The 25,227-nt window shown below is 40.4% G+C and overlaps 4 protein-coding genes across 6 annotated transcripts; 3 read left to right on the top strand and 1 right to left on the bottom strand.

The window, feature by feature from the left end:
* Window positions 1-1,820: 1,820 nt before the first annotated feature.
* ythdf3 (YTH N(6)-methyladenosine RNA binding protein 3) lies at window positions 1,821-9,902 on the bottom strand. Its single transcript, XM_042399884.1, has 6 exons — window positions 9,293-9,902; window positions 8,958-9,190; window positions 8,471-8,495; window positions 8,083-8,162; window positions 6,143-7,807; window positions 1,821-2,861 (listed from the first exon to the last, which is right to left on the bottom strand). Exons 2-6 carry the CDS (start codon window positions 8,979-8,981, stop codon window positions 2,838-2,840), a joined length of 1,818 nt encoding a protein of 605 aa, XP_042255818.1. The 5' UTR covers window positions 8,982-9,190; window positions 9,293-9,902; the 3' UTR covers window positions 1,821-2,837.
* Window positions 9,903-12,365: 2,463 nt separating this feature from the next.
* On the top strand, window positions 12,366-16,948 carry abhd10b (abhydrolase domain containing 10, depalmitoylase b). 2 transcript variants are annotated; one of them, XM_042399303.1, is made up of 5 exons: window positions 12,366-12,500; window positions 12,986-13,169; window positions 14,304-14,415; window positions 15,916-16,053; window positions 16,178-16,948. In XM_042399303.1, exons 1-5 carry the CDS (start codon window positions 12,407-12,409, stop codon window positions 16,517-16,519), a joined length of 870 nt encoding a protein of 289 aa, XP_042255237.1. In that variant the 5' UTR covers window positions 12,366-12,406; the 3' UTR covers window positions 16,520-16,948. The 2 variants fall into 2 exon arrangements, with proteins under 2 accessions (XP_042255237.1, XP_042255236.1); XM_042399302.1 differs by having other exon boundaries at window positions 12,368-12,500; window positions 12,983-13,169.
* Window positions 16,949-18,645: 1,697 nt separating this feature from the next.
* On the top strand, window positions 18,646-22,443 carry tagln3b (transgelin 3b). Of its 2 annotated transcripts, none has more exons than XM_042399644.1 (5): window positions 18,646-18,781; window positions 19,685-19,902; window positions 20,825-20,999; window positions 21,166-21,268; window positions 21,379-22,443. In XM_042399644.1, exons 2-5 carry the CDS (start codon window positions 19,723-19,725, stop codon window positions 21,518-21,520), a joined length of 600 nt encoding a protein of 199 aa, XP_042255578.1. In that variant the 5' UTR covers window positions 18,646-18,781; window positions 19,685-19,722; the 3' UTR covers window positions 21,521-22,443. The 2 variants fall into 2 exon arrangements, with proteins under 2 accessions (XP_042255578.1, XP_042255579.1); XM_042399645.1 differs by lacking the exon at window positions 18,646-18,781 and adding an exon at window positions 19,394-19,409.
* Window positions 22,444-23,646: 1,203 nt separating this feature from the next.
* On the top strand, window positions 23,647-24,942 carry c1qtnf9 (C1q and TNF related 9). Its single transcript, XM_042399842.1, has 3 exons — window positions 23,647-23,833; window positions 23,936-23,998; window positions 24,173-24,942. Exons 1-3 carry the CDS (start codon window positions 23,647-23,649, stop codon window positions 24,940-24,942), a joined length of 1,020 nt encoding a protein of 339 aa, XP_042255776.1.
* The last annotated feature ends 285 nt before the right edge of the window (window positions 24,943-25,227 follow it).

Raw genomic sequence — 25,227 nt, 5'->3', positions numbered from 1 at the left:
TCCTGTGAATTAAGAAAACATAATATAATACAAACCATTTACAATACATTGCCACATATCGGATCTTATGAATGCAACCCTAATGTGTATAATGTCATGAGGGGATTATCAGAAAATTACCAGTTATGAGTTCCTTTCCTGACCATGAAGTCAGTCTGTAAAACCAGCAATTTAAGTGAATTTTAGACATTTTCATTCATTTAATTGTCAATTAATGTGTTTTGTCATTATTTTTTCTTCTATAGACGCAACATATCTCAAAGTCTCTCTTCCCACTACATACTGTAACATATCCATCTGCCATAAGAAGCAGCTAAACTTACTAAACAACCTCTGTAGTTTGGAGTGTTAGTATCACACAGTCTAATTGTAGCTTCAGTGGCCTTTCCACCCTAACCAAAGCCTAATTCTGAGCAAAAACCCCTTCTAATCTTTTGACATTAATGGTTGATACTTAAAATTCCTTCTATTTGGTCTCTGCCTGGTTAGAGAGGAGAGAGTATGTGATTAAAAGCAGCAAACAGGAAATACCACACATGCTGTCACCACATCATATTTCAAGATAATGACAGACAGATTCCTTGTGTGGAAAAAAAAACCCAAAACAAAACAAAAACTTTTAGTTGTATGTTTTGGAACATTTTTAAATATAAGTCAAAATATGGGTAATGAATGAACACATTTATAAAAATATAAATCCCGGTTAAGTGGCATGCAGCATTGCCTTTAAAAACAGCTGCTGCTCGTTAAGGCACTTAATGAGGGACCTGTAAATTCCTGGTGTTAAAAGGTCCAATCTGTATTTACAAATATACTCACATTCTGTATGTAATTGAATAGGTTGACTTAAATGGTTACAATGTAAACTATATATATAAATACAGTATGTTTTATAGTGAATTAACAATTACTGATGTAAACAAACCAATTGCAACAAAAAACGGCGTGTTTATGAGTGTGGATGTAAAGGAAAGTGAATTTTAGTGTTCTGGCTACTCTTCTGTTTAGATTTAGATCATGTTTTGTGTATTAAAAGCTGACCATATAAACATCAACTGCTCAGGTTTAATGGCTGGATGCTCTTCACACAGGACGCTGTCTGAGTCATTCCAGAGATGCAAAAAAGAAGTGATATCAGGGTTGTAGCAGCCAGGTCAATGACATCATTTCATCTGAGTATTTCTCCAAATTTTGAACTCTGACTGGATGCGTTATCTTGCTGAAAGTCCTGATCTGCTCTGGTATCAAGGTGCCACACTGAGGCTATCATTGTGATGCTGTAGTTGAACCTGAGCTTAATCCTGTCATCGATGGTCCAGTGCTCATGTGTCCTTACTCACAGCAAAGGTTTACCGTGGACAGAAGAGATAACCTAAATATTCCAGTTTTTACCCTCATGCAGGTAAGAATGTACGCTCCAATATTTGTTGTCATACCATACAGTTATATTGTGATGTTAAATAACTCTCTTACAACTGCAAAGAATGGCTCCCACAAGCAAATTTTGACACGGTGTCTTCTTACTGTACACCTTTCAGATTTTAAGGCAACTCTATCGTCTCGGGACAGTTCAAACCTCCCTCCTGGCATCAATGATCAGGCCCTCTTTTCACACACACTTTAATGTCCATTCTCACAATAAATGTCCACACCCAAAGCAAGTGGGGAGTTTCAGCTATATACGCTAGTTTATTTAGAGACTCATATGCAAATTGCAGAAGTGTTTGTTTGCTGATCACTGAGTGCATGTGGTACGGTGCCTAGAAATAACATAAAAAGGGTGGACACATTCTGTGTTAAAAAAAACCACAAAAACAAGGTTTGCGCTAAACATGGGTAATTTTTATTTAGCTAGTGAGTTACCTAGAGGAGAAAACTGTCACATCCTTGCAGTTGATGTCTTGCCGTTTTGGGGGAATCCCAAGTCAAGCCAAGCAAGCAGGACGATGTGGGGATTCTCCCAAAAGTGCTAAGAGTTGTTGAGGACAGACAGTCTGATTGAGCCTGAGGTACGGTAGAGTACATCAACATCAGAGCAAAGACAGTCACCCACAGGGCCCAAGGAGGCCACCGCTAGTTCTACCAGAGCAGCAGGTTTCTCCTCAGACAAATGCACTTCAGAATGACAGAATCACAAGAGAGAGAAAAGAAAAAAAAAAACAAAGATGTGCACTGGCCGGCACTCGCCAGCCTGCTGCATAATTGTAATCTTTTGGTACACGGAAACAGATGCAGAAAGGAAGGGAACAGGTAGAGGGAGGATACATCCTGTGATTGGCATGATTGTGGCTGTTTCCCAATTAATTCGTCCCACCTGTCAATCATCCAACAGCCTCTGTCTGAGAAGGATCAGATGGCTGAATACAGATTCAAGTAAAAGATTAATTTATACATATCATCTTTAATTCTCTTCAAGCGCCATGGAGCTCACCAATATCCCAAACATTTGAGGCTTTAAAAAAAAAAAAAAAAATTACAAATAAGCCCGGTGAAATCTTCTGACTACTCTGGTTAGTCAGTTAGTTGCTCACAAACAAAATTAAAGAAGAAGAAACACAGAGTTAGAGAGTTAAGGGTATTGGTAGACTGAAAGTGCTTTCAAGACAGAGTTTTCAAAGTGGGTTATGTTCGTTTTCTCGTGAGACAGGAACACAGGATTTTGATGCACCAGTCAACGGATACAGATGAGTCCATCTATTGTCATGTTCAAGTGTTCAGATACATTGTTGTCTTCAGCGGAAAGATTGTGAGAGCCTTTCCTCCTTGTGGTTAGGCAAATTTTATTTAAGGTCCTATGTCATTAGTGTTGCAGTTCTAGCAGAGAGCTTGCTTGAAGGTTACTGTTTATTTCTATTGCGCTCCTGGCAAGAGAGAGGAGACAAAAAAAGAGAAAATCAGTGGATGTTGTCAGAACAAAAGCAACAAGGGACAGAGACAAAACATAAAAAAAACAGCTTAAAAAGCTGAATGTCAGAGCTGCACCTCTGGTCTTCACTAAAGCTACACACTGAGTGCTTGACAGCTTATAGAGAGGACATCCAAGTTGAAGATTTGTACCTTTTTTAGGCTTTTGCTGATAGTTCATATAGTGTCAACAGATCACAATGCATTTAATGTCTAAGGTGATTTTGGGAGGCCTGAAGGTACCGACCTACTGCAAGATCAAGTGATGATCAAGACCCATTTATGAAGGCAATCAATATTGACATATCAAATGAATCCATGTATTGTGCTGATCTCTGTTCATACTTGAATTTACTGAATGTATCCATTTTCAGAGCATTTACATGTGTTCTTTGAATTATACATAATAAAAAATATTCTTTTTAAGAACCAAGACTAGTAATCAACTGACAGCATCAGTCAATTTGGGATTGATGTTGCAGTTAAGGGGGATAAAGCAGTTTCAGTTGATTTAGAGATTCAGTTGGTTTCAACCATTTTATCAGTCTGTACTATTTGTGCAAGGAATCTAATGGGTGTCTCAGAGGAGGCTGAGGCAATTTAACATCATAATGTGCTGTTGAAAGTAAACTCAATATGTAAGTTTGTCTGTCAATTTTGGCTATTTGAGATCCCAAAGCAAGCAGCTGTTCAGAGGACTAAAAACCAAATGCATTCTTCAGGTCATGTGTTGTTCCATTTTTTAATACGCCACTGTAAAAAAAACCGATACTGCACAGTTTGACTTCCTATTTCCTATTCCCTGTGGAAAATATTGGTTTCCATACACAGTTTCAGTGACAAACACTTGAAACTCTGATCACAGTGAAACCAAATTCGTTTATGTCACAAAATCAACCAGTATATCGTCTGAAACACTGTATTCCACTAATAGTACATTTTAGTTTGCTTTGCTTAAAGACCTCATTAAACCTTTCCTCTCAATCTGGGCCCTTCAGATTAAAAAACATCTAAGATGAGAACCAAATATCTTATTCCAGTAATACTGATTTACTACACTGCCATGAAAACGAATCAATAGCTAAAGTCAGGATACTCTGTTTAGAGTTAAATGATAAGTGAGAGATGGAGCAAGAGAGTATGCACTGTAAGAAAAACAGGGATGAGTTTAGTAGACCTAAGGTATGCACTTGCCAAACTATTCGGCTGTGTTTACACTTGAGGCATCGAGTCTGCAGCCACTACATTCAGCTTGTATTAATAAGACTCACTTTCCCGCAGATAAACACAAAACCAGCCCAATGCATGCTCAACAAAACATGAGTAATCACAACACACCACAAAAATATCAAATATTCACAGGTGTGTCGTGGATCAGAAAAAAGAAACAATGCTGTTCAACAGTCTGTTTTATCGTTAAAGATATGACACGTAGAGTAAAATCCTAAAAAACAAAACAAAACATGGAAGTCAAAATAACCCAAGGATCTTCATAATTTGATCTGATGTCACTGACTAGACTTTCAGGCTAACTATTTTCCATTATTCAAGTGGGACAGTGTCCTCTTTGAGGACTGAGTGTCTGTGTCAGTGGAAAAGCCCTGTGAGACCCTGGCCCCCAGTGTAACTCTATCCTCAGCTGTGGGGACAGAAACTCTCCACAACATTCAGTATACAAGAAGACCCTTTGACTCAGCACAGTTGGTGGTCATAGGACTTTAAATTATTAGATTAAAATATAAACTGACAGCGCAATTCACTTTAATGATGACAGAAATATATCAATTATTTTATTCATGAAATTCTGCCTGAATTGATATCTACTCCGATTTTCAACTACATCTTTACTGGTGGGATACAGCTGTAACCATTACAGCAGATTCTCCCTAATACGCCACGAGTTTCCTAGTTACAGTATATCCAGAGGGGAGGGGCCGGGGGGGCTTGTTTCTATTTATTAATTGCCAAATTAGTGATGCTAATAAAATCCTGCAACAACATTAAGATCCAAAGTTATCTTAGGGATGCTGTTAGAGCGCAGGTAACTGTGCTGGTTTGACACCTCTCAAAGTTCGGGAAGGACAGGCCAAACAATAGAGAACAATTAACCTTGTCAGGCGAAGGAGGGTGAGGCCTCAGCTGGGCCGATCCTGTCATGTAGGAGGTCAGGGCTACAAAAGCAGCACAGCGCAACGCCTGCACGACGCAGGATGAAACAGGCTTTCTACTGACAGGTTGTTTTCAGAAGCCTGAAAACATTGACTTGAAATATTTATGAGAAAGTAACCCAGCGCATATTAACAAGGTCAGCAGCGAGGAGTCAATACAACATCAATGGAGCACCACCAGTGGGGGAGTGGGAGAAAAGGAGGGAGCGGGTCATGGGAGTTTTCTAAACGCAATTAGATTAGCATACTGGTGAATCTAAGAATGGATGCAGCAGAATGCTAGCAATGATAACATGTTATTCACTCCCTGGCTGCTGTTTTTCCACAGCAGCAGCATCCCACAGAGCTTTTACTACTTAGACTAAACATTTGTGGTACACCACTGTTATTATCACTGCAACATATTTTAGTTTCCCCTCTGAGGATGCAGGCTTACACTGTGTGTGCACAGACAAAAGTAATCGTGCATTTTTATTATGTTTTGCTCGGAAACATTTTAGAAATCAACCCTTTAGAACATCTAAGGCAAACTGTACCAACTCTGAAGCACATTGCAGCCAGTCTGCAGGCCGAGGGCTTATGTTGTTAAAGACTAATAAAGCATGAGGAGCCTGTGGAGAGCAGAGAGGCTTGGCGTTCAAAGGGAGATCAGAGCCTACATCTGCCTTTGTCTGAAAGAAGGTATGCCAGGAATGTGGGCTATTTCAGGAAACCTCTATGCATCTAACTCCACTTGGGCAGATCATCGCAATCTCGACAGCACAACATGGCTGATGAGGAATCAGTTTCACCAACCTGCTTATGAGCAATGATGACATGTCAATCTGTTGACATGCCTGTGGGAACTTCCATTTACACCAGACTGTTCATTCAGCTACAGGATGTCATAACCTCTGTCCAAGAGCAGGTGGAACAAGATCAGCTGATTACAGTCTGACTACAGCCTGTAGCAGTGACTCAGTGAAAGTTAACCTCCCTTTGAATTAAAGGGTAGCTAAACTGAACCGTCTCATGCATACAAACAAGCTAGTTACAGAGGACAGATCTCTTTGTATGTGTGTTTATCTCACCTTCCTCAGAGCCTCCTCCTCTTCCTGACGTTTCTCATAATGTGCAAAGTCATCAAAGATTGAGGTGGTATGCTTGTAAGTGGCGATAATTTTAAGCACTTGTTTGGCCTTCTCCAGAGGCACTTCCTGAGTGTCCCTGGAGTTGGTCACTGGCTTGTTGTCATTGTTCTCCAGCCGGATGTGTCGCAGCTGGTTGTTGGGCACATCTTTGATGAAAACCCACTTCACCTCAAACTTGCCCTTCCACTTGTCCTGAGACCAGACGCCTGCATAGGCATTGTAGTCCACCGGTGAGCGCATCTCGGCCACGCCACAGAAGTGCCCACTGCCGTTGACGCTGAACAACAGGTACAAGGGCCCCTTGCTGCCCAGTGAGCGGTAGGCACCATCCAGGCGCTTGTTGCCGTGTTCTGTGCTGCACCAGATAGAGTACTTGATTGAGCGGTGGATGTCATCTTCCGAATAGCTCTTGATAATGAAAACACGTCCGTTTTTCAAGTTCCAGTCAAAGTCTTTGGGGTTGTAGTTGTTGAGGGCACGGAGTTTCTCCAGCACAGGATGCACTTCTCCAGAGCAAGGGGAGGCACTCAGTGGGACTCCCCCACCCAGACCGAAGCCCTCACCCCGGTTCCTGGGAGCCACCCAACGGTTGGGAGGCGGGCCAGGCTGCTGGGGTTGCTGCTGATGAAGGGGCTGCGGGGGGCCAGGTTGAGAGGTGAGGTGAAGGTGTGGAGGGCCAGGAGGGAGGGGCTGAGGATGTTGGGGGGACTGGAGAGACTGGAGCTGGAAGGGCTGGTGTTGGTGTTGGTGCTGGTGTTGGTGTTGAGGCTGAGGGGGCAATGGGTTCTGCAGTAAGGCCTGGGGCTGAGCTAGGAGAGGCTGCTGCACCAGAGGCTGCGGGGGCATCATAGTCTGAGCTAATGGGGGCTTGTTCAGAGAGCCCTTATCGTCCCAAGTACCAATGTTCATATTGTGCTTTATGGGGGGTGGGGGAATGGTGACACCTCCCCCCATCCCCATGTTGGCTTTGGGTTTGACCTTGGGCTGTGGCTTGGCCGGCTTCTTGGCAATGGCTGCCCAGGAGGCAGGTTTAGGTGCGGATGAGCTGACAGACGGAGGAAGGTTATTGGCTGCCATGCTGCTCATACCTGCTGTGCCTCCTAAGGGCGAGCCCACGGTTTTGGTGACAGCTGCCACCATGTCCGTACCCAGTTTTAACCCCGCCATACCCTGCTCGATGCTGTTCAGCACTGGGACCTTACTGAGCTGGGTGTCACTTCCAAAACCCGCCTGTCCGTCCGTAATGGCCCGACCCAGCGAGCTGGGAGCGTACCCATAGCTGTTACTATAGACTGAGCTCTGCGTGGACTGACCCTGAGAGACACTGGTACCCCAAGTGGAAAAGTCTGCATTGCCAGGAAAGAAATTGAAGCCATGCTGGCCGAGGAAGGGGGGAGTGTTCCCAAGGGCGCCTGGCTGGCTGAACACACCATCAGGGATGAAGTGAGGCTCACCATTGCTCATCTGTCCATAGGTAGTTAGGTAGGGCATAGGAGGGTCTCCTGCTGTGGACCAAGCAGCCTCTCCCAGAGAGTAAGGGAAGCCAATGGATGGAGCATAGTAGCTGGGCATGTAGGGATCAGACATTGGTGGATAGCTGTTACTCTGTATGGAATAAAGAGGCAACCGGTTAATGTACATGAAAATTTTACATTATGAACAGTGAAAATAAATTGTGTACAGAGACATCTGAGCTCAATAGGAACAAACCAGAAAAGCTAAAGCAAACAGGAATGAAGATAATCATATTTTATATGGCTGACATCTCAAATATGCAACTAATTCGCCCATAGTATGAGACGAGTACTTGCCACAACATAGTAGTCAGTACTATGTTGTGGTCTGGACAATATGGACAGACCATTGTTTAGTATACATACCTGATTTGTCTGGCTGCTTAGGTAAGGCTCAAAATCATCATCATTCACACCATCCTTTTGATGCATTGATCCGTTTTGCACTATGAGTGGAAAGAGAAAACATTAGAGCATCATATGTACTGTATGTGATCCCCAAATATGTCAACCTCAAGATATCAGCTGGTAACATTTTTTGTTTTTGTCAAATGTATGTAGAAGTGAAAGCCAAAACGTGACAAGATCTCAGTGTAGGGTAACATTAACAAAACAAAGGCAAATGAATTAGGTGACAATAATGCTAACATATTGTAAATAAGCTGCAGTTTATCACTAAGTATCCTGATAACAGCCTGCACTGCTACACTGAAATTACCATTTTACATTTACATATCACTCTTAAAAACCTTACCTTTATTTCCTTGTCCTTTAGGTCTCTGAAATAATGTGCAGGAAAAAAGAGATGATACTAGTCAGATCACGACAGAAAAACAAGAAACACACACACACACATACACATACATACACACACACACACACACATATACAAACACAGAGCAGGCTGTAACCTATACATGGATAAATATAACAGTCGCCTAACCTCAGGCTGCAGCCATCAGCCCGGATGTTAACATTTACAGGTTGCTTGGTGTTATTGACCGGATGTCAAACGCTTTGGCATCCAGTAAACGGTGCCGCATTGGCAACCGGCTACAACCAGAGTTGGTTGGCAATACAGCCGGCCTACATTACAGCTAATAGCTATCACATATCAAAGACTTTTTTAGCCTGTTTGATCATCTGGCATGCCAACCGGGATCAAACTGTTGTCGGCAAAGTTTCATTTCGCCGCACGGCCGGCTAATTTATAGCACCGTTCAAATTGTCAATACACGAACCTGATCGACTGTGGTCGCAGACATCCTCCAGGAGCCGAAACTGATCGCTGTTTAGTGAGACTGTCCACGGCTTCCCCCTGCCTCTCTCTCTCTGTGCACTTCGGTGCTTTCCTGGCTCGTCTCTCGGGTTGTCCAATCACTCGGTGAACGCTACGAGGCGGCGCTTTGCTCCCCGGGCTCAGACCTGACGACGATCGGCTGCTTCTGGCTGTTACAAACGGCGACTTTGTGTTCTGTGGAGAAGGCGTCAATTTAATGTGTCCGATCCGCTCCCACAGATGGTGTTTTATTAGTCAATCTGTAACGGACTAGTGTCTTACTGGAATATGCCTTACCATACTCCACAATGGCGGATAGGCTTTTTTACTCCCGCTTCCGTTCCGTCCTGCTGCTCCGTGACCTTCCGCCTGTGACGCTCTGAGTCATGTTACAAACTGACACTTCACATGACAGTCAGACGCACAGCAAGCTCCCCGCTGCTCTCACTTCACTGTGGAAATAGATATGTTTGATGTAATGTTATATTTTAGTCATGATAAGATCGAAAATAGCATGCTGTATATCATTCCACTATTTGTTATTTTTGGAAAATTCCATGTTCATATGAAAAAAATGGTCGGTCAACTTTCCTGCACTTTATTAATGAATTTAAACAATATGGCACAATTTTATCTAATGTTAAAAACCCAAAAAAAGCTATTAAGGCCTTTAAGTTATTAAGCGAATATAATATGCTGCATATAACACAAACTCTGACATTGTAAAATGTCAAAATGTATTCCTTTTTTGTTTGTTTTCGTCTTCTTTTTTGTTTTTTGTTTTCTATGTATCAGTTTGTACCACTGTATATGAAAGTGAGAAATAATATTCACTTCTTCCACACCAATGATTTTTCAACCTTTTGTGCAATAACCACAGTCTAGCTATAATAACTTTCTAAAGGCTTTATTCACTGATTCTGTCTTTTATGCTTTTTACATTTTGTTATTATATTTTATATGTATTATTATATATATTTATTTACTCTTTGTATTGTAATGAATGGAGCCTCCCAGTCAAAGTATTTCACACGCTTGTATTTGTATAACCGGAGTGATAATAAACATTTTGAATCTTGTATTTGGGTGCCTCTGTTAACAGCCACTATACTTTTCAGACCCAGCAGACTAATAGACCCCACTGTTTTCATGTGGGTAAAATAATATAAAATAATGCAAAATAAAATGTATACAAAGAGGAAAAGAATAACTATAAGCAGTAATGGACAATAACAAAGTGCATTTACTCAAATACTCAAAGACCCCCTCAGTCATGTTTTAAGACATATAGAAATACTTTGCTTTGAATAATAATTTGTGTCTGATATGGTTTTTCCACAAAACAGATCAATTATCTTGTTAAAATCTCATTAAAAATGCAGACTCTAATAATATGTAAATATATTTCATTTTAAAAAGTTTAACTGCTGGACACATATCTCATACCTCACTGTAATGTCCATTCTCAGTTTATATGCACTGGAGGCTTCAAGTTTCCTCAATTGAATTTTTCCTAAATTGAATATTGGACCAGGATTGGCTTCCAAACTACTACGAATCCTGCTCGTAGGCCTGCCCCTTAAAATCTGATTTGCAATGAGCAAAGAGAATCTTTCCACTTTCAGCAGATAAATGTGAAAACAGTCTTTTAGTGTCCAACTGCACATACATCATTCTGCACAGAGATGCTCAAACATCCATCCATGTAGGAACATGAGGAAAAACACATTTTTGGGTAGAGGGGGACTTTAAAGATCCCCTTCAGGCATGTTTTAAGACATATAAACATACCTTGCTTTGAATAATAATTTGTGTCTGACATGTTTTTCCACAAAAAAGTTCAATTACCTAGTTAGAAATTCTTAAAAACATCTCCTCCTTCTCCCTCATTAAAAATCCAGAAGCTATGAATATGTAAATATTTTAATTATTTTTAAGTGCTGAACACAAGATGTCTCCTACTTCACTGTAAAGTCCATTCTCAGTGTTTGTGCACTGGAGGTTTCATGTTTCCACATTACATTTGTGTAAGATGCATCCTGGACCAGGATGTGCTTCCAAAAATAGTTGTAATGTCACAAATCATGCTTGTAGGTCCACGTCTTTAACTCAGACTTTCAATGAGCACAGAGAAACTTCTCACTTTCAGCAGATGAATGTGAAAACAAACTCTGCACATACGTCATTCTGCACACTGAAGCTCAAACACTTAACTGTATGAACAAGAGGAAAAACATTTTTGAGTGGAGAAGGACTTTAAGCACAATTTTTATGTACTTGTACTTTATTTGAGTATTTACATTTTCTGCTACTTTCTACTTTATATTTCGCTACATTTCAGAAAATACTGTTCCACAGATTAACATTTTTTAATCCAAAAAACATATGATGAATTGAAATAATATGATGCATTCTTACATACACTAGCCTGCCTAGATCAAATTAGCTCCATCTCAAACATCTACAACATTAAAATGCTATTTATACATTAATGCATCAATATTAGCAATCCAATATGTGTCATATGACACTAACAGGAGCTGTTTTTCTGCACAATGAGTATTTTTATTTTTGATACTTTGAGTACACTTTGCTCCTCATACATATGTACTTTAATTTAAGTAAAATTTTGACTACATGCTTTCACTTAATGTTCACAGTTGGCTGCTGCATAAGACTGAAGTGCAGAAATTCAGTACAATTTATTGATATCGAAATTAGTAAGAATAACATAGAGCAAATTATGTTTTACAAAGTCATGATAATTGTATTATATGATTGCCGAGAGCAAGAAGAAGCAACTTCACAGCAGTGGTGGAAATGAAATAAGTAGCCACATTTACTCAAGTAGCCTACTGCACTTTGGTACAGTTTTGAGGTATTTGTTCTTTAGTTATTTCCATTTTATGGCAATTCCCACTTTTACTTCACTACATTTATTTGACAGCTGTAGTAACTAGTTTCCTTGATAAATTAAGATTTTAAACACAAAACATGATCAGTTTTTAAAATATTTTTGTTAATCAGCTCCACTTGGCCAGCTACAACATCAAAATTCTGCATGTTAATTTAGCCATCAACAATAGTAACCCATTAATGAAATATGTAATAGGCTAATATAACAGTCAGGGGTCATTCTGCTCTATACTGGTCAGCTACATACTCTGTTTTTTTTTTTCTTTAAGTAACATTTTGCATGCAGGAGTTTCACTTGTAAAGCAATATGTTTACAATGTGGTTTTGCTACTTCTCCATATGGCTTAAAGTAGCAAAACCACAGTGTAAATATACCCTGAAAAACAGTAAACAACTTCAGGAGAATGAACCTCCGCTAGTATTGCACAGCACTGTGCTGTAGTGAACCGAAGAAATCACTTCTCGCGAGACTTCGTCGGTGGTTCGCGGAACAGTATGGCAGCCGTCGCGCTGAGGTCCTGCCGCAGAGGACTTTCGCAGATTTTAAGTAATGGAGGTCTTGCTGCTTTGTCTACTAAGCCCCTGGCAGGTTTGTTCAATTCTCAGTTGTTGGCGCACTTCATTTTTAAAGCCTTTTGATTCCTTAAGATGGCATTTAAACGCACAGGAGGGGGTGTGGCTCACAGACTGAATCGTCTTAAACATTTAGGGCATCTAAACGGTGCGGCGTTTGCGCTTGACTTGGCTGTTTTTGCGCAGTCCACTGTGAACCTCGTACTATTTTAAAATGTTTAGCCATTATTTCACTTGACTTAGGTCTGTAAATGTGCCTAAATTATTCATATGTTTGGTCAAACATGTCCATGTCGTTTAACCAGTATGTTAGCCATGTGCTATGCTCTCTAAATCGCGTCAAGATAGATCTATTATCCTATTAAGTGGGGTGTGACATTGTAGTTTTTTCTTGTTTTTTTCCCCCGACCATTTCGTTTGAGCTAATGTAATTTACATTTATGAGTCATTTACATAACATGTTTTGCCATATCAGTAATTCTTTGTTCTTTCAACCAGGAGACAGGAGACACAAGTCCACAGTTCAGTATGCTTCACGGCCGGACCTTCCTAAACTGGCCTACAGAAGAGTGAAGGGGAAGTCCCCAGGTGTGGTCTTCCTGCCAGGGTATGGCTCCAACATGAATGGGCAGAAGGCTGAGGCACTGGAGGAGTTCTGCCGGTCACTAGGGCACTCATACCTCAGGTAAACCATCCAAACCCAGAGGATTACATAATGAGACGATGGATGCCATTCTCACATTCTCATACTATATATAATAGATCAGAGCAAACAGACACCTCATGCATACTGGCCCTGGAAGTCCATACTGTTGGTTATGATCATCCTAAAGGATAGTCTGTCTTAAAACAACAGTCCGGTGCCCATATAAACACTGAGAGGTTTTCCTCGCTGTAATCATTCCTCCTGTTCATACTGGCTGTTAAAAGAATCCCTTCAAATGTGCTTTCATTGTAAGTGATGAGGGCCAAAATCCACACAAAATGACTGTGGACATACTGCAGGTTATGTGAAGCTTATATGAGGCTTCAGCAGTCTGAGTTAGTCAAATCAAGTGGATATCTGACACATTTACATTCTTTTTAGCATCAAATTCCCTCTTTGTGTTTCCTTGGACAGTGTGTCCTTTTTGAGCTGCGGTGGAAGTATAATAACAAAAAGAGGGATTTTGGCACTAAAAAGACTAACTTTGAAAGATATTGACTTGATTTGATTAATTTGGACAGCTGAAGCTTCATATTAGCTTCAGATAAACTAGCAAAAATGACCACTGCACTCTAACAGCCTTGACCATAGAACGAGAAGTCAAGCACAAGTAGTCAATAAGTAAAATTATTTTAGTTTTGAAGTTATTTCTTAAAGTTGTTGACTGAGATAATCAATAGTCTGAAGGAATTATATTTCTGTGGGCAAATTACTGAGAAGACCTTGTCAGCATTAGAGTAAGTTAAGATTAGTGGCAAATGTGCCATAAATAAAGAGGAGGAAATGATGATTATCAAAATATAATCAGTTTAGTTTCTGTTGATCAGGTTTACAATACAACAATGAATCATTGTTTTGAACGCCTCCAAGCATTTCAAACCTTCTTTTGTCCTGTAAAGCATTTGCTCTTGAGGGTGTTGGATATTAAAAGACATGCCTCTGAAATTCTGAATACTTAAAATCTCATGCCTAATCCCATGTTCAGTTGGGTATTTAGCTGGTGCCCTTGTATACATGATATCTAGAAAAAAATGTCTTCGGTCTTGCATAGCTTACCATTGTTTTACCCTCTGATAGTTATGGCCATGGGCTGTTCTATTTATGTTTTCACAGGTTTGACTACACAGGACATGGGGCCTCAGAGGGGGTGCTGGCAGAAGGAACTATTGGTACCTGGAAAAAAGATGTCCTTTTTGTGCTGGATGAGTTAGCAGAAGGGCCACAGGTAAATATTTCTTATGCCCATTAACAAGTTACTGATGGTTAGTAATCAATGAAGTTATGAACATTTTGCCTAATAGGAATGGTTATTAAGAGTCAGTAAAACAGGTTTTGAATGATCAGATACCTGAGCATTGTTCAGCTGTGACACTATCAGTTCCTGTTATTGATTTCTGTGCATTGAAAACAATGACTTAAAGGTACCCTGTGGAATTTTTGACCACTAGTAGCCCTATGGAGCAATGTTTTTACATGTGGATTGCTATTTTGTTTGAATCATTCATGCATGAACATGTGGGCACACATGCTAATGTGTGAGCATGCTGGCAATGTGATACACACTCTGATCCAGGTTTCAAGCTATTCAACTGATCATCAGTTGGCAGAAGAAACACACAAAGAAACCCGGCAACACGTCAGCAAAGGAAATGAAGAGGACTTACAGCTAGCAAATATGGATATAAATATTTCTTTGCAAATGTTCTCTGAGGAAAGAAATGCTTTAAAATTTTTAATCAGGCCTCAAGGATACACACAATGCATTTTGGTGAGAAAAGGTGAATGTTTTTTTTGTTTACAAGAAAAGTATTCAGGCCGCCTTTAACGTCAGAATTCACACTTTTAGGAATTCACATTGTCTGAACCTTTCAAGTGATTCTTGAGCCATGAAAAGAGAACCTCTTCAAAGATCAAAAGGCTAGACTTTGCAAAATGTTGATTTCAGGTAAGGTTTGCACTATGACCAAAATACTTTGTTCATAATGTTTGCAGTAAATGAAAGCAACACATTTTAAATAATCTACGGACAAGTGGTGCATCCACTCACACAGTGCATCAGTGTTACCTGTGGTTAAATCGAAAGCCGCAAACATTGAAATGTAATGACAGTGGACCCACAAAGGCTTCCTCAGGAACCTGTTTTTTTTCTTGAAAAAGGGAACAAACATACATGTACATGATTAACAAACATAATGCAAATATTCTAATTTGTGACTCTAATGTTGGACTCAGGTACCTCCAGGCCACTAGTTATTGACAACTTTGACTTTTAGGACGTTTTTGGCAATATTATTATTTGTAAAAAAATATATTTATGTACTGTATATTATTTTGATGCAGTTCAGCTTTTTCTGAACAGAAATTAAGCAATAAACATATAATCAATGCAAAAATCCGTATTAAACCCTCTATTTACTCTCAACAAATTATTAAAAAGGGAATAATAAAGTAATCAATAAAAAATATGATCAAAGAGCAGAATCAATAATGAAATTCGAATCAATAAAATCTTTTTACTTTTCAACCCTTGTGTAATGCGTTTGTTGCACAATTTCTCCAGAAGATGGCACTGTGTGACCACACTAGTGGTGGTTTTACTCTTCCGCTGCTGTTATATTGTATGAGACTATTGTTGTTGATGAAATGTTTCTTATTAGGTTTTTGTCTGTATTTCCATCAATTAGTTGGTCATTTGAACAGTCTGCTTATGATGTTCTACCTGTAGATAATGGTGGGTTCTAGTATAGGAGGTTGGCTCATGCTGCTGGCAGCCATTGCACGACCAGAGAAGACTGCTGCACTGGTGGGCATCTCTACTGCTGCTGACCACATCGTCACATCGTTCAACTCTCTTCCTCTGGAGGTGGGAACATTAAATATCAGCATATATACACCCACATGATTCAGTTACTAAATTTGAAATACTGTAGCCATTTTCCCTTAAAGACCATGTCTTGACTCTGATTTCTCTATGTTTGAATGTGCAGACACGAAAGGAGTTTGAGGAGAAGGGGGAGTGGACAGTGCCCACCAAACACTCAGAGGAGGGTCTTTACAAGTTTAGCATTGACTTTCTGCGCGAGGCAGAAAATCACTGTGTCCTCCACAGTCCCATCCCCATCACCTGTCCCGTTCGGCTCATTCACGGGCTCAAGGATGAAGACGTCCCCTGGCACATTTCCATGCAGGTCGCAGAACGCGTCCTCAGTCCTGATGTGGATGTCATTCTCCGGCGACATGGCCAGCACCGCATGTCTGAAAAGGACGACATCAAGCTCATGGTCTACACTATTGATGATCTTATAGACAAGCTGACCACTTTGGTCTAAGTAATAGATGGGGGAGGGAGCTTGGGAGGTTGCTGAGTTGAGGAGAGGACTGTGTTTACTGGGAATGCAACCCTCGAGGAAATTACCAAACAATGGCATGTTTCTCTGCCAAATATGACCTTTTATCCATCTGTTATTTTCCCCGTATTTCATCTGTCATTTCTACATGCCGTTACTGTGCAAACTATTAATGAAGGGAGCTCTCATGCTAGTTGGTCCCTTATATCTTCAGGTTGCATTTGTATGTGTTCCAGGTTATTATATTGAGTGTTATGTTGGTCAGCCTTAGGTCTGCCAGTGCTGCTGTCTATGCCGCTGTTCTTACTGTTTGACTTTTTTTCCTCCCTCTTTAATTAGATGCATAGTTTTCCTGTGCCTTTTTTAATCACTTTTCACCCGTTTTGGCCAATAAAACCTCTGCACACTAGAGGGCAGGTCTCAGTTTTTGAAATGAATGCACACACAGGTACCACAACAACCAATCAGCTGAAAATCAACTGTCTTTATTAGAGTTGCAACAATTAATCAATCATTTGCTAACTATGAAATTAATCCCCAACTATTATGATAATCGATTTATCATTTTGAGTCATTCTTTAAGAAAAAAAATCAAAATACTGTGATTCCAGCTTCTTAAATGTGAACATTTTCTGGTTTCTTTAGTCTTCTGTGACAGTAAACTGAATATATTTGGGTTGTGGACTGTTGGTCAGGACAAAACGACACACTTGAGTACATCACCTTGGGCTTTGAGAAATACTGATCAACATCTTTCACCATTTTCTGACATTTTACAGATCAAACAACTAATCGGTTAATTGAGAAAATAATCATTAGTTGCAGCCCTAGTCTTGATGAACAAAGGCTTAGTGCAGTTGATATTAAAATGCATTCTATATATGATATTCAATTCGTCTTAAATTCTTATAAGTTTCAAAATCAGGCCCAAAATTATATCACTGATTATTGATCAGATAAATGAGGATTTCAAAATTAGGATGTTTTTTTGTAACACAACACCAGATTTTAAACAGCAAAATACTGAAAATAACTCAATTGTCAATGTCAACATAAATAATGGCTGTGTATAGCATGTCAACACCATCAAAGGTTGTAGGCTCCAGTCATAGTTTATTTTTGTTAGCAGAACATTCTGTTACATGACTCTCCTTACCTGTTGGCCTTTAGCCATAGAGAGGCCTGCTGACTGGAGCTGTTGATTATTAACATGTAATTGGCCACTAGCTGGACTATGCTCAATGGGGCGAAACAAACCACTTAGTCTCTCTCAGGTCCACTTAGACTGCAGTTCTGACCTTTTAACTCATGGCTGTAGACACGCAAGCAGTCATCTTTGTGTCATAACTAAAATAAAAGAGCATTGATTTATGGGAGCATATGATTGTAATGCAAGCTGAAAAGATGGTGCAAAAAGGCATCACATACTGTATGGTGGTGTTTTACTATGTGTTCTGCTGCTATAAATGAGTTTTAGCTTAAAGCAGGTTAAAGAAACACATTTGCTAAATACAAGTCTTTGTTTACCAGCAAATTCTTTCCAAGTAATCCCACATTGTAGCTGTTTTGTTGGTTAGCTGCATAAAATGAGTCAACATATTGCCCATCTTGAGCCGCAGCACTCTGCAGGCAGCATTTATGTACCGCAAGAACTCTAATTCAATAAAAGAAGAGAAATGTCTTTCATTATTGAAACTAAGAGTCAGATGCTGTAATAGAGGAATGATGGAAAATGATAAGTCAGGAGGTTGGCCTATTGGTTAAAGCAACCATCCCAAACAGACAAGATAGGCAAAAATAAGCTCTGCTCAGGTGCCATTGAGCAAGTCACTGAATCTACATGATGTGGTAAAAAAAGGTGGATTTTAATGTTGTATACCAGGTTTATGTCCAGTATATGGTCAAGCCTTCATTTAAAGCTTTAAATGAATTTGGCACCATCGTGTTGCTTGGCTTGCAGAGGGGTCACATCATGCTGCTTAAAGCTGGTCTTGCACTACAGTGACCACTGTCGGTATCACATCGCATTTTGTATTGGGGGGTCTCTAGGGACCCCTCCTGGACGAGCTGGCATATAAAACGAGTGGCTCGCCCCTACCGGACAAAGTGAGATCCAGCCCGGCCCGACGCGCCTGTCAGTGTGCGCTTCATGGATGCTTCAGCACTTCAGCATCCTCAGCCCTGCCCAACTCAGCGGAATTAACACAGTGACACGGCACGAATCTGACCGCTCTCTCCTCTTCAGTAAGTAGAAACAGTCCTTTTTTTTCTTGGATTTAACTGCTCAAATGCCAGAATACGTTTTTATATTAAGTTAACGCAACCGATGTGTCGCAGCTAGTGCGATGTTTGCGCAGTTGACTTTGTGATTGTGAGATGTTCATGTGTTTACAAGCTGCAGAATGCGCAGCAATGTGGTGTCGTAACATTAGATGGCGGGACTTCATTTGAATTTACTCAATTTAACTTGCAGAATTGCGCCCAAAAAGAGATGCAATGAATCAACATAAGGATTAACATAAGCTTTTTATATGCGGCAAAGAGGAATGACGTAATTAATTTATACAGTATTGCAGACTAAATATAGAACAGTTGTGCACTGTATGAATGAATGTTTTTTTATGGGGGTAACTTTCTGAAAATGCATTTGATTATTTAATTTGTGCCATTACGACTGGTAGAGGAGGTTATACTTGCACCATCATTTTACACAGCGCATCACAGCACTCAGCGTGCCGGAAACAGGTTTGATTGTTACCATAGCAATAAGAGGGCTTGTCCCTGCTTGGGACAGCTGCCAGGGACCACACCCTTCCCTGCTACAGCCTCCAGAGATGCGCCTGGGTGGACTGTTGAGCTATAAGGGAGACAGGTGCTGCTAAAGAAACTAAAACCTGGATTCTTGTTTCTCTTCAGAGATTGAGATGGTTTAGATAGTGCTCTGATGCTGCTGATGGATGTTGATTTTTTTTGTTAGCAGAGAAGAATTAACTCTTAAAATAACTTTAATTATCCTGTAGTCATTTAAACAGGCTACAATATAGTCAGAATAAACATAGTAATATACTAAAGCAGGTATTTATGATGCATTTTTGCGGGATAAGGTCATGCTATTTCAGCTTTATATTTACCATTTGTTCTCTTCAGGGCTACTATACTCTGTGTAGAGTGTTGGAAGAGCTGCCATGGCGAACAGGGGGCCCAGCTATGGACTGAGCCGGGAGGTACAGGAGAAGATTGATCAGAAGTACGACCCAGACCTGGAACAGCGGCTGGTGGACTGGATAGTAGCACAGTGTGGAGGAAACATGGAGAAGCCGCAGCCCGGCAAGCAGAACTTCCAGACATGGCTGATGGATGGAACGGTGAGTGTCTGCCGTGCCTTAAAATAGAAGTTACCATTGAATTATTTAAGCTACAACATAGGCTGACAGATTTACCAGCTCTGTCAAAGGGCCCATGTAGTTAAAATGGTTAAAATATGCAATCAATTTTATGTGCCCATTTACTTTGAAACTTTGATTAAATATTGCGCTAAAGGTATGGTAATCAGTCATTTGTTGGCCTTTATTATAATTGTCTGTTTGAATTAATAAACCATTATCATCACTCCCAGACATATGGGGTCCAGCCGATGTAGATGTACATATAATAGAAAAGAGAATTGTGTTTTTCAGACTGAAAAATAGCTTTTAATAAACAGTGGATTTTGAATTGCTAACCGTCGTTCCCTGCTTTGCAAATGTAGGATTTTTTCATCCGTGAACCCTTTGAATGAACTCCTATGTCTCTCCACCGAAAGTGCTTATCACAATAAAACCTAATTAACAACCAATTATAAGATACACCCTGCAGAGAGCTGCAAGGTCTTTTTACTTGACATTCTGGCTGACTGTAATGTTAAAAAATCATTCAGAGAAATGCATCACAGAAGCTGAGGAGACACCATTTTCTGCACCAGCAGTTAACTCAGCAGACAAGAGTTAAATGTTGCCATGAGACATGTTGCATTTTCATTGAGGAAATGACTTGCACTTTTTATCAATTGGAAAAACACTCAGCTCTCACAACTCAATACAAATGCATTTTTGTATCCCCTCTCTAGAGAAATGCTTTAAATTACTGAAAGACGTAGACAGGGAAAATAAAAAAAAGCCAATTAATGTAAAATGTTAATTACATTTAATCAAGATGAATTAGAGTGTATTAAGGTGAATTACTCATTTAAAAACCCTCAACTGTCAGTGTGATATAGTCAAGGCAGTTAATTCTCCTCTTTTGTTGCAGATTCTCTGTAGGCTCATCAACAGCCTTTATCCGAGGGGGAAGGAGCCCATCAAGAAGATCCCAGAGACTCAGATGGCTTTCAAACAAATGGAGAAGATCTCTCAGTTCCTGCAAGCTGCAGAAGCTTATGGAGTCACAACAACTGACATATTTCAAACTGTAGACCTCTGGGAAGGTAAAGAGATCTCTCAAACCAAGTTGTCTTTCGCAGTTTTGCTTTTGATCTTCACATTTTATGTTCCATCTACTGCGGGGCCGGTATATTTATTCATGCCAGTTTTGCAATGCTTTCAGTTGTCACTAAATGTCAAATCAACATTATCATGATATTTTTGCAATAGGAAAGGACATGGCAGCAGTGCAAAGAACCCTAATGGCTCTGGGGAGTGTTGCTGTCACTAAGGACGATGGTCATTACAAAGGTGACCGAGACTGGTTCCACAGGTAAAAAAAAAAATCTCAGTGTAACCTCAAAGCTTCATGTTCTTCACAACTGCATGCCCATGTTCCTACATCGTCCTCTTCCTCACCTTTTAACTGTTGTATGTGCGTAGGAAAGCCCAGGGATATCGACGAGATTTCACTGAAGAGCAGCTGCGCCAAGGCCAGAGTTTGATCGGCCTGCAGATGGGCAGCAACCGCGGAGCTTCCCAATCTGGTATGACGGGCTATGGTATGCACCGTCAGATCATGTAGACCACTTACTAGCTAACTTGCTGCCCTGCTTCCAGACCTTATTTTCTACTAATACCACAGATGTTGTAGCCCCAAAACCTTCCTATCCTCTGTAGCACTTGCTATGTTAACCTCAATTTCCCTGGAATTGCTGCTTCCCCACATTCACGGTCTGAAAGAAATGATGTCAAATGCTGTAGATCTCCTTCTTCAAGCTGTCTTCCTCTCTTCCCTTTGGCCACGTGCTGTTCCCATTCTAGCTTTGTAACTTTGTTAAGCTTACCTTCCATGTCCAGATGATTACATAACATGGAGCTCCAAGTCATTCAACATCAATTTAGTCTTCTAGAGAAGTCAAGATTGAAATCTCTATACAACACAAGCCATCAGTATTGTACACATTGTTAAGAATCAGAAATACTGTAAGTCACTGTTACAGCATGTTTTATTCTATGTTTCTTAATATTTTTCTTATTCATGCATACATTTATTACATGTATCATTGTTTTAGGATGATCTGTTACTGTGTGATTGTTTAGCCTTAAACCTAACAGAGTTCAATGACCGGCGATGTCTCTGCTATCTTGTCTGAAGACTTGTTGCAGTATCCTCTGTAACCAAATCAACCTCACGTTGTGCCTGGTTATGGGACTACAGAGACTGGGTCCTGATATATTGGCCTCAAATTATAAATGAATTTCATTCATTCTGAGCCATGCCCTTGTAATTTGTTTCATAGATTACATCTTTGTCCATGATGTGTCCATTTTGTGTCCAAGCAAGTAAATGTGCAGTAGCCAACACATATTACAGTGAAGTTACCTTTTCTGGTGCCAGGTAAAGACATTGCTTGAATGTGCACTTTTATGTATTGTCATGTTTATATTTTTAAATATATTTATATTATGGAGGCTTGTGAGAACAAATATTGAAAAAATAAAGTATGTGAACATATACTGGTGTCGGTCTGTGTTGTACACATGCGTGGTATCTCAATAGCCAAGTCAGGGGTGTGTGCTGTGTACTCGGAGTGTTGTGGGTATATTTTTTTTTCTTATCTTGGTTTAATGTTCCAGCTCCTCCCATGTGCCCATCCCCCCTGTCTCTCCTCACTGTACACAATCTAATAAAGGGGCAGCAGCACAGCATAGTAATTAGGACGACGGCTTCTCAGATAGTCCTGAATCAAGCCTTGGTGCTAGTGAGCTTTTGCCATGCTGAGTGACCTTCAATTCCTGCTCCAGTAATGCTGTTTTTACATTTGGACACTTTTATTCCTTGCAAAAAGAAATTTTGCAGTATCACAAACACTACCATATATATATTTTAAAACTATATTGTACTGTTCTTTAGGAGTAGTTGTATATCTTTTACCATCCTATGGAATGTCAGTGTCCAAATGCCTGCTTTAAACATGGTTAACACATCTAGATAACATCTGAGGGGCGCTATCGTTTAGAGAAGCAGAAATGTTTGTCTAAGGCATTCTGGTGAGGCAGGGTTGGGCTGTAGACCACAAAAAGGTCACATTTTATGTCAATGATCCAGTTTATGGGGTCAATTGTTTCTGACTGTTGGCATTTTAAAGAGCACATATGAGAAAAGCATGCATGAATTAACATTTGTGCTCGCTATTAGTGTGTAGTGACTAAGCACAGCCCATTAAACTGCTGTCCTTTAAATATAATACAAAACCTTAACAGCTAATATTATTCTAAGGCATTCATTGCACACATGGAACTGTTTAGCCTTTAGCATGTCTGTCCCTCACATACACTTTGAGCTTATTATTAGCCTCAACCAGAGAAGCATCCAGAGGGGCACAGGTGATGTGTAACTGACAGGGATAGTCTCAATAAGTAAGCCAAAAACTCAGTCAGCCAATAAAAAAGACAGAGGTCACTCTTGTTCAAAGTTCTCCAGCTAGTGTTTTCTTTGGTTGGAGTCCTGGTTGTCTTTTGTTCCACTGTGCTCCTTCAGATCTGAGTAACCCTGTTAGAAGACGACTTGAAGATTAATCGCTACATGTGTGCATTTGAGTAGACCATGTGGTTATGAGACGAACATGCGCTTGCTTAAACTTCTTTGACTCTGAAAGGTTGTGCATTGTGTGATATTAGTTTTGAGAGACGGACGCATCAGGGACAATGTTGCAGATGAGTTTTAGAATTGCTCTCTTGCTCCTTCTATTGGCAGTCAGGTGTGTTTCACAGGAAGCATCCCAAAATAAAGGCTGTGTTTGTGGATACCCTGGAATACCTGGGGACCCTGGACACAATGGTGCACCTGGCAGAGATGGTCGAGATGGACTCAGAGGTGATAAAGGTGATCAAGGTAAATTGATAACTTCTCCTCTACAGCATGCTCTATGTACAAAGTTTTTCAACATTTTTTATGCTTCAACTTCACAATAACTTATCAATTATCCATGTAAAGGCATGATTGGTCCAATTGGACCAGCAGGCAAGGATGGCCATATGGGAGAGAAAGGGGAACCCGGTATGTATTTTCAGAATAACCTGCACAAACGTGTAAATCTGTAAAATAACCTACACTTTTTTACAACATTAATCTAAAATTACCAGGCATATCATCCATATTTATATGTACTTTTAACAACATTTCGTAGTATATTTATTGTACTAAATTGGTATATATGCTTGTTATTTACAGGTGCAGTTGGCCTAGCAGGACTCAAAGGAAAAAGAGGGGAAAATGGAGAACGGGGGCCTCCAGGGAAAATGGGGCCCCAAGGAGTCCAAGGGCCCATTGGCCTGAAAGGATCTAAGGGAGAGCTTGGGCTACGTGGACTCCAAGGACCTAAAGGGGATTTGGGGCCTCCTGGACCAGAGGGTCAAAAGGGGGAAACTGGCCTTCGAGGAGACAGAGGCATTCAGGGACCACTTGGACCCCCTGGCAGACCAGGGCCTAAAGGGGAAATTGGTGTTCCAGGTCATAAAGGCAATATTGGATATCGTGGGGACAGAGGGACCCGAGGAGAGAGGGGTGATAAGGGTGAGAAGGGAGATGCGCCTGTTATCTCTAAAAGCGCCTTCTCTGTGGGCCTCACTGTACAGTCAAAGCTACCAACGGGTAACACACCAATCCGGTTTGACAAGATTATTTACAACAAGCAGAGTCACTACGATCCACAAACAGGTAGATTCACATGCTTGGCTGCAGGTGCTTACTATTTCACCTATCACATCACAGTCTTCTCCAGAAACGTGAAGGTGGCTCTCATAAAGAATGGAGAGAAGATTATTCATACCACAGATAACTACCAGGGCAGCGAGGACCAGGCAGCAGGGGGTGCTGTGCTGCACCTGGAGGTCGGGGACAAGGTGTGGTTGCAGGTGACTGGAGGAGAGCTGTTTAATGGGCTCTTTGCTGATGAAGATGATGACACTACCTTCTCTGGGTTCTTAATCTTTGGGGCTTAAATTAGGCTATCACTTGAAAATAATATTATATAGATAATAATATTTTATAGATAAGATATCAGCCAGGAGAGATAAACCTGGCATTCTGAAATTTTGTTGGTTCTATATTACATTACGTATTACATTATCTAGATCTTTAATATGTAATTCTATTGGAGTGCATGGTTATGTCAATATCAGGCTGTAAATTTAGAAAAAGGTTATTAAACAGATTAAAATAAGGTGTCATTTTTGTCACCATCAAAAGTTGCCTCTGCTTTGTGTGGTTCTTCTAGCCTGTTTGTT

Source organism: Thunnus maccoyii, chromosome 21 (assembly GCF_910596095.1).
Source record: "Thunnus maccoyii chromosome 21, fThuMac1.1, whole genome shotgun sequence".
NCBI lineage: Eukaryota > Metazoa > Chordata > Actinopteri > Scombriformes > Scombridae > Thunnus > Thunnus maccoyii.
The sequence above is the reverse complement of the archived record's forward strand: the minus strand, read 5'-3'. Positions and strand labels throughout refer to the sequence as shown.

Bases quoted from the DNA above. Each gene is read 5' to 3' on its own strand.
- ythdf3 (XM_042399884.1), bottom strand. From the start codon at position 8,981: ATGTCTGCGACCACAGTCGATCAG. The intron at 8,496-8,957 runs GTTCGTGTATTG...ACATTATTTCAG, and splicing joins CTGCGACCACAGTCGATCAG to AGACCTAAAGGACAAGGAAA. The intron at 8,163-8,470 runs GTAAGGTTTTTA...TTCCACTCATAG, and splicing joins TAAAGGACAAGGAAATAAAG to TGCAAAACGGATCAATGCAT.
- abhd10b (XM_042399302.1), top strand. From the start codon at position 12,407: ATGGCAGCCGTCGCGCTGAGGTCCTGCCGCAGAGGACTTTCGCAGATT. The intron at 13,170-14,303 runs GTAAACCATCCA...ATGTTTTCACAG, and splicing joins CTAGGGCACTCATACCTCAG to GTTTGACTACACAGGACATG. The intron at 14,416-15,915 runs GTAAATATTTCT...TTCTACCTGTAG, and splicing joins AGTTAGCAGAAGGGCCACAG to ATAATGGTGGGTTCTAGTAT.
- tagln3b (XM_042399644.1), top strand. From the start codon at position 19,723: ATGGCGAACAGGGGGCCCAGCTATGGACTGAGCCGGGAGGTACAGGAG. The intron at 19,903-20,824 runs GTGAGTGTCTGC...CTTTTGTTGCAG, and splicing joins CATGGCTGATGGATGGAACG to ATTCTCTGTAGGCTCATCAA. The intron at 21,269-21,378 runs GTAAAAAAAAAA...GTATGTGCGTAG, and splicing joins GACCGAGACTGGTTCCACAG to GAAAGCCCAGGGATATCGAC.
- c1qtnf9 (XM_042399842.1), top strand. From the start codon at position 23,647: ATGTTGCAGATGAGTTTTAGAATTGCTCTCTTGCTCCTTCTATTGGCA. The intron at 23,834-23,935 runs GTAAATTGATAA...ATCCATGTAAAG, and splicing joins AGGTGATAAAGGTGATCAAG to GCATGATTGGTCCAATTGGA. The intron at 23,999-24,172 runs GTATGTATTTTC...TGTTATTTACAG, and splicing joins GGGAGAGAAAGGGGAACCCG to GTGCAGTTGGCCTAGCAGGA.